The following is an 11,705-nucleotide window of genomic DNA, read 5'->3' on the forward strand; positions in this document are numbered from 1 at the left end:
TAAATTATTTAATATTATATACGTGAGTAAATTTCTTTATGTTATTGAAATTTTACTTTTATTTTTTTTACTCACTTTGTGCAACTTTTACTCACTTCCCATTGAGATCCCCTCCAGTTCCAGCCCAAGAGCGCATTGAAATAGCTATTGCCCGTGTTGGGAACAATCACTTTGTGCAACTTTTCTTGCAGCCTCATTACCCTATACCACCCTTCCCAATATGACGGTGGAACAATTCATCAGACGAAGCTAAAATATGGACTGCTCGTTATGCAACACGAATTAGTTTGTGGGAAGAAATAATGGATACAAGACCAAGGGGGACAGGAGAAGTATTTGGTGGAAACATTGATTAGAAATTGAATTCAGATATACTCCAAAACCTTTCAATACACTTCAAACTCACACAAAAACTTCACTAATCATGCTCAAACTCAGATATATTAAAGAGCTATTTTAAGAACATCGAATCCATGCATCAAAACAGGTTTTAAACACTCAATCCAAGGGATCTCAAGTTAGGTTCTTAAGTTCCTTAAGAATTCAACCCTAAAACTCAAATTCATACAGATATAGAGTGTAGTCTTTTTGCAATATGGACTTGGTCTTGGTTTTGAAAGAACCACCACCTAACTTTTTACTTATCACTTGCCAAAAAATATGATTTGCTCTTTATACAATAAACATGTGGTCCACGCAGACATAGAGTGTAGTCTTTGGATAATATGGACTTGGTCTTGAAAGAATCACCACCTGTCTTGAAAGAATCACCACCTAACTTTTTACTTATCACTTGCCAAAAAATATGATTTGCTCTTTATACAATAAACATGTGGTCCACAGAGACATAAAGTGTAGTCTTTGGGCAATATGGACTTGGTCTTAATATTGAAAGAACCACCACCTAACTTTTTACTTATCACTTGCCAAAAAATATGACTTGCTCTTTATACAATAAATATGTGGTCCACACAGACATAAAGTGTAGTCTTTGGACAATATAGACTTGATCTTGATCTTGAAAGAACTACCACCTACCTTTTCACTTATCCCTTGCAAAAAAACTTGACTTACTCTTTATACAATAAACATGTGGTCCACACAGATATAGAGTTTAGCATTTTGGCAATATGGACTTGGTCTCGAGTAAGTTAAAAATTTGGTAGGATACAGTGCGACGTTGGGGTTGATTTCTCCTACTCCGAAACGTTAAATAACAATATATAAACACTTATTATACTTAGGAGAAGGTAGGATATAGATTATAATACCTTTAATCCGGACAAGGCGATTCGGTGCAGTCCGGTGGGTTTTCGTTTGGTGGCGAAAGATTGATATTCTAGCAGCAACTTAGGGTTGGAATAACTTGACCAAACATCTGCCTTTTTGGATGATTCTTGTGTCTTTCCCGAAGATCTTGAAACACTCTACGGCTTTCATGAAGAAGTCTAAGCCCGAAAACCACTCTAAGTAGTAGAAAAATGGAAGTTTAGAAGGATCGCTAAATCTGTCTGGAAATCAAAATCCGAGAATTTTACCTAATTTTGAATGGTGATAACTCTATCAATTCTTGACCGTTTAGGGCAATTCTTAGGTCGAAATCAAAGCTCTCGACGCCCTCTACAACTTTCGTGAAGAAACTTAGGCCTAAAAACGACAGCAACTAGGAGGAAACAGGCCGTGAATAGAGGGACGTGATATGGACGAAAATCGAAAGGGTGTGATCCCTCTTTTCTTATTTTTTTTTGTTTTTGTAGAGGACTAGGAGTATTGTATTGTGAGAGAGGAGAGAGGCATTTATAGAGGAGAAGTATAGAGGTGGTGGAATTCGGGAGGAGAGAGAGATATAGTTTCAATAGAATTCTAATTAGCGTTTAGATACGAAGGATAAGAGATGAATGTATATCTCTAAAGTTTAATATGTTTCGAATACGATTTTTTTTTTAGTAATATCAAATATACACATAATAATGTAATTTAATTAATAAATCTAACTGATTATTGAATTAGTTTTAACATTTCAAATTTGTATTAAAAAAAAATAGGGCAAAAATTCGGGTCGTTACAATTACAGACGGATGATTGAGTGGTTCCCTAATCTCGATCAGTTTCGTTAACGAGTGACAAAGAGAAAGGCCCAAGAACACCGTTTATTTTGGCGTGGCTTTAAACTGGCGTTTGTATGGGTTCGAATACGTGTTTAGGTTGGTAACTTGAGTCCCCTTCGTGCCTCTTTGTACGCTCAATTTTCGTCCACATCTTTGGCTCAAACATATTTTTGATAGAAATTATAAGACCCACGATTCTGTTCACATAAATCAGACCCACAATTGATACACACGATTTTTGAAGAGTTTTTGTTGTACATATTGGAAGACAATGCTACAGTTCCACCGCATATGCCCACCTCATGCATGTGGTGCCCACTCCGAGACCTAAAAAAATAGAGTACTCATAAATTTAAAAATAATTTTTTATGAGGTCTTATAAAAAATCAACTTTAACGGATATCAGTAAGTATTTTTTTTGAATTTACGAAGGCGAAACTGAGCAGTTAAACAATTTTACTCTACGAATCTAGAAAAAATACTTACTGATATCCGTTGGAATTTCTTTTTTTTGCAAGGCCCCATAAGAAATTATTTTTAAATTTATGGATATTTTTTTGTATTTTTATGAGACTCGGAATGGATCTCACATGCGTATGGTGAACATATATGGTGAACCTAGACTTTTTGTTAAAAGATGAGAGAGACGTACAAGGTAGTAAAGGAAGAGAGAAAATAATAAAGTTGTTGACTGTTAAAGAAAGGGGTAAAATCGTAAGCTTGCAAAGCCTTACCATGTTTTGGTCAATATTCTTGGGCATACCATAGCTCTTGTAATTTCAAAACTCGGTACCATCAAGTGGTCATTATTTCCACTGCACACCACTGTCCCGTGATTTTCCCTTTTTATATCATGCAAAGTGTCAGAAATATAAAAAAATTATCCAGCTCAATTGTAAGGAAAATAATATTTCATGGTAAATATCCATTTGACAACTTTTTACTTAGCATTTTAGTGTTTTTTTTTTCTATAATTATTCTTAAGTATTACAAAGAGATCGATTGTATATGTTGTTGGTAATAGATCCACGTGTCGGTAAATCCTGAGTCCCCGTCCCCCATATAGACATTCATTAGTTAACATGTCCAAATTATATGAAAGACGTACATACCTCAAAAAAAATCTTTCTCCGCTTAAGAACTTCACATTCATCAACGCTCTCTCTATAATGTGAGAAATCAGCATGCCATCATGAATTCCTTTATTGTTAAGATTACAACTTGCATCAAAGTTGTTTCAAGTACATTCCTCGATGAAATGGAGAAAAACCAAAAACAACAAACTATGCCCATATATGTAACATATATTCAGGCACATCACATATTCAGAAGTAGAACTACTTCGGAATTGGTGATAAAATACTCTTTACATTATTGAGCAAGCATTTGGATTTTCTTCGCTAAACGTCTGAGGAGCATAAACATAGTGAACGAAGTACGGAACGTTTCCCTCTGGAGTTTTTCCTTCCACTTTCCTCTCTTCCTTAAACTCAACAACCTTTTTGGTTTCAGCCTTTTTAACTTGTACTGTATACAACTTGTCTTTCTTTTCGACTTGGTTTTCTTTCTTCTTCTTGTCCTCGTCCACTTCCTTCTCCAGCTTTTTCTTCTCCTCTTTCTTCTCCTCTTTTTTCTCTTGCTTCAGAGGTATTATCTCCGCGTGTTTGTGCACCCTCTCTTTCATGAATGTCAAGAGTTTTTCCGGCTCAACACTTCCTTCGATTGTTATGGTCTGAGCTTTTGTGTCCATTTTAACATCGTGAATACCTAAATTTCACAATGTTTACAATTGATTGTCGAATGTCCTTAAACAAAAATGTTTTATGCAATTTCTTGGAAGTGAGACATTTGCGAAATAGACAAAACTCACAACTGCCAGAGAATACTATTCAACGAACGAGTTTTCTGTTCCTTTTAGCAAAAACACAAGAGAGGCAAAAAACAAAAAACGACAGGTATGTTTGATGCTATTGAGGGTGATACCTTTCTGCTTTAGCAACTTCCTGCGCAGGCCATCCTCACATTTGCTGCAGTGCAAATAAGCTTTGATTGTTGTAGTGCGCACCTTCTTCTTGGATCAGAAGAGAACAATATCTATTAGTGTCCCACAAAAGTGTAATAATTGAATAGATGTCAGAGCATCCACACCAGTATCTTTAAATTTTGGACCAAATTAGAGAGCAAAAAGTCACTTTATTACTTTAACTACCTATTTTTAAAATGTTCACTGCTCAGGCTCTTTATTTATACTCTTTTTTCAATTAAATATTCGTATTTTTGTAATGTGGGGTTTCTCCTGAAAATGGCTATTAGTGCAAATAATTGGAGGGCTTTTGATAAAATAATATAATAATAGGAGGTGGGGCTAAGAATAATAGTATTATATAGAATGACTAGTGAATAGTTCCTCGGCTGACTAAACGAGGAATTGTTCCTCTTTCATATTGTAGGGTCATATAGCAAGCCTAGCGCAGAGTAGATTTTGGAGACTTTTTGGATTTTCCTCGCTACTTTAGTTTACATGGGCTTTTAACAAGCATGATACAGATGCTCTCATAGGAGTATTCTTAGCGATGGTGACATGATTTGCTTCTGATGAAAAAGGGGATCACTCAGTTGTCGCCTAATTTGCTCAGTAAAGGAAACATTTGACATAAGGTTAGTTTCACACGAAAAACCCTACAGCAACGACCTGTTGTCCCCTTTCCCCCAAGAAGCGGGAGAAAAAGGACTCCGGCAAAAGTCGGCGAGTGAAGTGGATGTCTCGTAGCGAGCGTAGGAGAAATTATGGGCGCAAGACTGCTCTAAGTGTTGATGGAGATGTTGAGCCTAATCTGAACCTCCTTCAGGCGTTGTGTATAGCCTAAGAAGAAACTACTAATTGGTTCTTTTTCTTGGGACTTCTAATCTAATAGGAAACTAACTAAGTGCGAGAAAGGATAGGAATGATACTACGTGGCATAGTTCTTCTACCTAGATAGGATAGGCAGCTGTGAGCTTTTGGTGCGAGGAACCTTTGCACAATCAACTTAGCTTCATGTTTATAGGCGCACCAAAACCTCCTTGAGTGAGCTCATCAGGAAAAACTGGACCCCGTGATGCACATCTCTTGCCCACTTTCTCCGGAAGCTCTCTCAAGCTGTCATGTGTTCCTTTGACAAAAAGTCCACCCTTTCTATTTGATAAACCAAACCAAACCAAACCGAGCCTTACGTCCCAATCACTTGGGGTCGGCTACATGAATCTGTTTCATCCATTGGACTCTGTCAAGTGTCACTTGTTCACACAGACCCATTATACTCATATCTTTGCGCACTACAGTATCTAATGTCAATTTAGGTCTACCCCTCCCCGTAACATTACTACCTAAAGCTATCCTATCCGCTCTCTTAACTACTGCATCTTCTGGTCTACGGTAGATATGCACAAACCACCTTAGCCTATTCTTAGCCTATTTTTCCTCAACGTCTCCTCTATATGTGCTACACCTACCATCTCACGAACTGTTTCATTTCTAATCTTGTCTCGTCTAGTCTTACCACACATCCACCTCAACATTCTCATTTCTGCTACACTCATTTTGCTCACATGTTGTTTCTTAATAGGCCAACATTCTGTCCCATAAAGCATTGCTGATCTTATGACAGTTCCATAGAATTTTCCATTTAATTTTGTAGGTACCCTCTTGTCACATAGTACACCAGTAGCGCTTCTACACTTGAGCCACCCCACTTGGATCCTATGGGTCACATCATCAGCATTCTCTCCATCTCTACTAATAATTGAGCCTAAATACTTAAAATGATCACTCTTTGGTATCTCCTGATCTTGGATCATCACTCTTTCTTCATGCGCACTACTGGTACCACTAAACTTGCACACCATATACTCAGTTTTACTCCTACTTATCCGAAAACCCTTTGACTCTAATGCTTCTCTCCAAATTTCTAGTTTCGTATTAACACATCTAGCAGTTTCATCTACGAGGACAATGTCATCTGCAAACATCATACACCATGGAATATCCTCTTGAAATTGTCTATTCAATTCATCCATAACTAAAGCAAAGAGGTATGGGCTCAGGACTGACCCTTTGATACTGAAACAACCCTTTTTATTTGATACTGAAACAAATTCTAGGCCACCAAGTGTCCCACTCTTTTGTAATTTTGTCCAACTGCTCCAACATGTTTCAGAAAGTGGGCCACTATAGAACCCGGCCCCATTATCATTTATTGTTTTAGTCCCATGAACTTAAAGTGACATGGCAGGAGGTATCTGTGCTGATGTGGCGGGGTGTCCATGGATATCTCCTTTCTATTTGGGATGGATCTCCTTGATAGGAGCGGTCCATTCTTGATACAAACACAATCCCCTTCAAGCTCTCTTTTTGAGAAAAATATGAGAGTTTGGATATGAAGGAGAACCAGTGATAGTGAGATCAAACCCAAAAGAGCTTTTCGTCTTCAAACCATGTAACAACAACGTCCAAGAAGCGTAACAGGAAGTACAAGTGTTTAGGCCGAATGATTCTTCATCGCCGATCCAAAAAAGGAGGATCGGCAAGGAAAACGGCCAACCCTTGTCCCTTTACAACTCGTTGAGATATTTACTGGAATACCATGGGAGTAAGCGGCCATTTACCAATTAGGCTTCCAAGGAGGGGCTCTTAATCACCTCAAATGTTACCCTCACTTGAAATCTTCCTCTCTTTTTTTACCTCAGAAGTAATGGGACAACTTGAACATTCTCGGCCAATGCAGAAATATACCTTCTAAGAAAGTAGGCCGAGAAGACTCTAGCACTCTTCTCGCAAGTAGGAGGTTTCGCTTCAACGAGAGAACCTTGGGTTTAGCTGCTCCATCCACCAAAAGATCGGCCATAGGCATATGGTACTCATCCTTAGGAGAAGCTATATATTGAGATTGCGGAAGTCTTAAGTATATCTGGTTAATTCCCTGACTTGTTGATGTCTAGGATGATGTGGGAAAATCATTCGACACATCTCTTCGTTTTGATAATCCATCCTTCAGGAGGCGCTCATTATCCTCCTCCACCAGAGTCACATTTGTTGACATCCTCCTAGGAGGTTGCTTATACGATCTGGAGGCTGGAGGCGATCTGGAGGCTGGGCCTCCCCAACTATTACTTCGCCAGCGCATGCCGAAGTTTCTTCTTCATGTAAGCTCGTCAATCTCTTCTCGGCTAGATATGTTGTAAGTCTGGCCATTATGGCTTGAAGGGCCATGACCTTCTCCCATGGATTTTCATCATTTTTTTGAATTTCAATGAAATTAAATCTAAAAAATTAGAAATGGGTGTTTGAAGGCTTGAGATCACACAACACATTTGCTTAGTATATTAATTGGCTACTCAGATGTTAATTTCTAATTCTTAATTGTAAGTAGACTATCTTTCTTTTTGGGCAATGCAAAGCGTCCCGGGCCAGCTTGCGCTCACACTTTCGCACGAATTCCTACTAACTAAGAGTTGTTGGTTAAGAGAATTGAATCGAAAACCTTAGGAGGCAGCAAATCCCTAAGTATCAAGCCAAGAACATACTTGACCAACCCCTTTAATATCATATCAAATTTGTTTTTTAATATCCTACAAATTCAACAAAAAGTTGATGATACCTTCTGTCTAAGAATTTATATATAGCTAATGAAAATTCCTTTTGCATAAAAATTTGGTTGCCATTCTGCATAAACGACTCTTATAGAAAGTTTATGAGGCGCTTACGTACTTCTTTGGTGATCTTTGCTTTATTATCAACAATCTCGACCTTTTTCTTGCTCAACTTCTCAAGCCGTTTATGCATTTCCTTCTCATCAATGCTACCTTTCACTGTAACTTCCCCTTTCTCAAACTGGACATCCACACTCTGGACCCCTGCATGCACCATAATTGGGATAGATTAGTTCTATTTCACGTATATATCTATCTATAAGTAATACTCCCTCTGTCCCTTTAACTACAACTTATTAAGAAGACATCAACATTAATTAAACATTTCACATCAGCTTTTACCTCCACTTTCCCTACTTACCATCTAAGGAGACATCATCATTACACTTTTACTCACTAATTTTTCAAAATGAAATCTACTTTTAAGGGCAAAAGGAAAAATACACCTACTTTTACCTACTAACTTTACAAAATGAACAGTTATTAAGGGACAATCCAAAATGAAATATTAGACTCTAAAAAAGGGACAGAGAGAGTAGTATGTCATTGATAATTCGATCTGTTGCATTCCTATAACGTTCCACAATAAAATTATAGAGAGCAGAATTTTGCAACATATTACCACCCAATAAATTAAGGAGGCGGTTTCCCAAGGTTTGGTATGGTATAAAGTACAAGGCCCTATTATGCTAAGGAAAATAAGTATCCATTTTTTTAATCAGTGGCGGCTCCATAAATTTTTATCTAAGTGTCCAAGAATTACCTTAGCTCTACCAACCAGTCATATATACATAAAACTTCATATTAGCGCGAATAATACGACCAAAATTAAATACAAAAACGCATAAGATGCTACAATTTTTCTCAACGAAGTTTTATATTTTGAGCCTAGCAAGATAAAACCGTCACATAAATACACTAATAGTTTTTTTTTTGTAGGAAATTATGATGTGAATAGCTTTGCATAGATCTTTTTTGACATATACTCTTGTTTTTGGAGATATAGAGTTGATTGTCTTTTGAGAGAAGTCAGAGAACGACTCTCTCTCTCTCTCTCTCTCTCTCTCTCTCTCTCTCTCTCTCTCTCTCTCTCTCTCTCTCTATATATATATATATATATATATATATATATACAGTCATTTTCAGATAAGGAGGTCCTTATTTTAGTTAAAATAAGGACATCTCCATTCCTCCCATTTTCCGTTCGAATTTCGATGATCCGAGCCGCTCAATGTGTTCAGAACATGATTTTCAGGGTACCCGTGAGAAATCGGCCAAAAAAAATGACCGGAAAGGCTTCATCCGAATATATATATATATATATATATATATATATATATATATATATATATATATATATATATATATATTGTTATTAAGAGTGTGTACCTTGATTTGAGATAGTATATTATGTGTTCAATTGTAAATTACTTACATTGATATGTGTTTCATTGTATAGGACTGAGTGTTCAAACAAAACCTGAGATGAATTAATTACAATCTATAATATAATATTCATAAATAAATAAAAAACTTAGGGTGGTCATATGGCCACCTATAATAACATGTGGACCCGTACTGGTGTTTTGAATTAGAGGTGATGTACTACGAGAGAATGATCTCTCTCATAAATTAAAAAATAAGTACATAAGATTAAGAATCTTAGCGGAACGGAGGTAGTTAGTAAAATGTTTTGAATTCGAGCAGATTTTTTTTTCAACTTTTTTCAAAAAAAGGGTAGTTATACTTTATATTAATTAAATCAATTATACAAAAAACTGAGAAATGCTACCGTACATACTCCTGTCTAGGTATGCACCCCTTGGATCACCTCAAGTTCAAAACGTTATGCATAAAAATTTCGTAGAATTGGTCTTGAAATAATAGTTAGTATTATAGAGCTCATAATTAATTAATATTTCCATACAATTTCATAATGTTTTCATCATATGAGCTCTGATCTCGATGTTCTGAAATTTTAAGCAAATTTTTTTAATACTATACCAATGTTATAATTTTAAAGAAAATTTATGAATTCAAAGTGATCCACCATTTCATGCAAATTTGAGGGGATACCATTCTCCCAAAATCGTTTAACCTGTAAATAAGGATATAAACAGTACCCCATTCATCTCTTTTTTAGAGTCCAGTATTTCATTTTGAATTGTCCCTTAATAAGTGTTCATTTTGTAAAAGTTACAACATTTATATTTTGCCCCTAAAAGTATATTCCATTTTAAAAAGTTAGTGAGTAAAAGTGTAATAATGATGTCTCCATAGAGGGTAAATAGAAAAAATTGAGATAAAAGTTGATATGAAAGGTATAACGATGATGTCTCCTTAATAAGTTAGAGCGAAGCTGAATACTTAAAAAGGGACGGAGGAAGCATATCTTTTTCCTTTATACTACCAATTAGATGCTAGGTAACCATATTGATAACAAAGTTATGGCTTGATAAATTTATTATTTATGCAATTTGTGTCACTAGCTTTCTAGTCTTTTGATGAATCTTTTTACAAATTCAATCGAAACACTAGTGGTTCCTGACAAGGAAGACCTAATTTTTTTTAAAAAGGATCAATGTCCATTAAAACTAGAATTAATGGCGGCTTTGGCTTTGTTAGTTAGTCTTTAATTCTATTAGACTTCTTAAGTTTTCTTTTTCAAGGAACCGTGAATACTTTTCTTTTAAAAATTTGCTTCTTCAAGATTTTACTAGGGAAATCATATTGACACTCTAAAAATTGATGCAGGTACTCCAAAATTAGTGTAACTCCAAAGCTATTTTCCTTTTTTTTTTGGAGTGCCTACATCAATTTTTGGAGTGCCAATATCATTTCTCATATATATTTTGAAAACATATTTGCAAATTCCGTTTAATTCTACGATTCTGGAAAAAATGTGTCGTTGAAAAAAGTATTTCCAGCGTATAGTTGTAAACCACCTAATTGAATAAGGTTTGATTTAGTTACCTTTTTAAATTTTTAAAAGAAAACTAGTTCATGAGATGAACCGAACCAAACCAAAAATTTTGTGAAAGGAAAAAATAGAAATTGAACGATATTCAAGGGCATATAAACTATAATACTACTCTCTCGCTGATCCAAAATAAGTGTCCGGCGCGCAAACTTAGAAGGTGTTCCACTTTTTAAAAAGTTAACTTTTTTTCAAACGGAGCTAATTTCAAACTCAAATATAATGAAAATGAAAAATATTTTTTCAATTTTTTTTGCACCGTTTAAAAGATCTTAAAGAGATCTATCAAACAAAATCCATATTAGTAGAAAAATTATTTGTGTAAACACATGATTTTTGAGCTTGAAATTGCCTTCTTTTTCAAAAAGTTCTTTTTTAACAAAACCGGAACACCCTCTAATAGACTTTTAAAAAGATGCATTTGTTTCGTTAAAAGAATTAACTTTTTTTTCACAAATCAATAGATAGCAATGAGTATAGAAAGATAGATTTTTTAATGGAAAACATGCATTTTTTATAAAACCTAAATTTGCGCGCCGAACACTTATTTAAGGACGAAAGAAATAGTTCTTTTAAGTACAGAAAATTAAACATTCAAAGAGGGGAAAAAAATAGTACAGATAGAAGTCATAATATTGGAACTAGCAAGAAATCAAATCAATGAGAAAAAGGTACCTGCGATTCTAAGGAGAGGCTTTTTAATGTCTTCTGCACATTTGGGGCAATGCAGATTAACCTTGTAAACTGCAGTAATCACCTTCTTCTCCTCTTCTTTAGCCATCTCAGCCACCACTGCTCTCTCTCTCTCTCTCTCTCTCTCTCTCTCTCTCTCTGTATGTATGTATATATATGTATATAAATTATAAAGAAGGTGTGATGTGGGTGCCTAGCTACCTTGCTTGGTAGTAATGGTTGAATTTTAAACTTTGCTA

At 35.6% G+C, this 11,705-nt stretch overlaps 1 protein-coding gene across 1 annotated transcript; it reads right to left on the bottom strand.

The window, feature by feature from the left end:
- Positions 1-3,280: 3,280 nt before the first annotated feature.
- Positions 3,281-11,705, bottom strand: LOC131298020 (heavy metal-associated isoprenylated plant protein 4). Its single transcript, XM_058323285.1, has 4 exons — positions 11,449-11,705; positions 7,855-8,000; positions 4,092-4,176; positions 3,281-3,875 (listed from the first exon to the last, which is right to left on the bottom strand). Exons 1-4 carry the CDS (start codon positions 11,552-11,554, stop codon positions 3,475-3,477), a joined length of 738 nt encoding a protein of 245 aa, XP_058179268.1. The 5' UTR covers positions 11,555-11,705; the 3' UTR covers positions 3,281-3,474.

The sequence above is a fragment of the Rhododendron vialii genome, chromosome 1a (assembly GCF_030253575.1).
Source record: "Rhododendron vialii isolate Sample 1 chromosome 1a, ASM3025357v1".
In the NCBI taxonomy this organism is placed as follows: Eukaryota; Viridiplantae; Streptophyta; class Magnoliopsida; order Ericales; family Ericaceae; genus Rhododendron; species Rhododendron vialii.

Bases quoted from the DNA above. Each gene is read 5' to 3' on its own strand.
- LOC131298020 (XM_058323285.1), bottom strand. From the start codon at position 11,554: ATGGCTAAAGAAGAGGAGAAGAAGGTGATTACTGCAGTTTACAAGGTT. The intron at 8,001-11,448 runs GTACCTTTTTCT...TGGTGCATGCAG, and splicing joins GCCTCTCCTTAGAATCGCAG to GGGTCCAGAGTGTGGATGTC. The intron at 3,876-4,091 runs GTATCACCCTCA...TGTGAAATTTAG, and splicing joins GAAGTTGCTAAAGCAGAAAG to GTATTCACGATGTTAAAATG.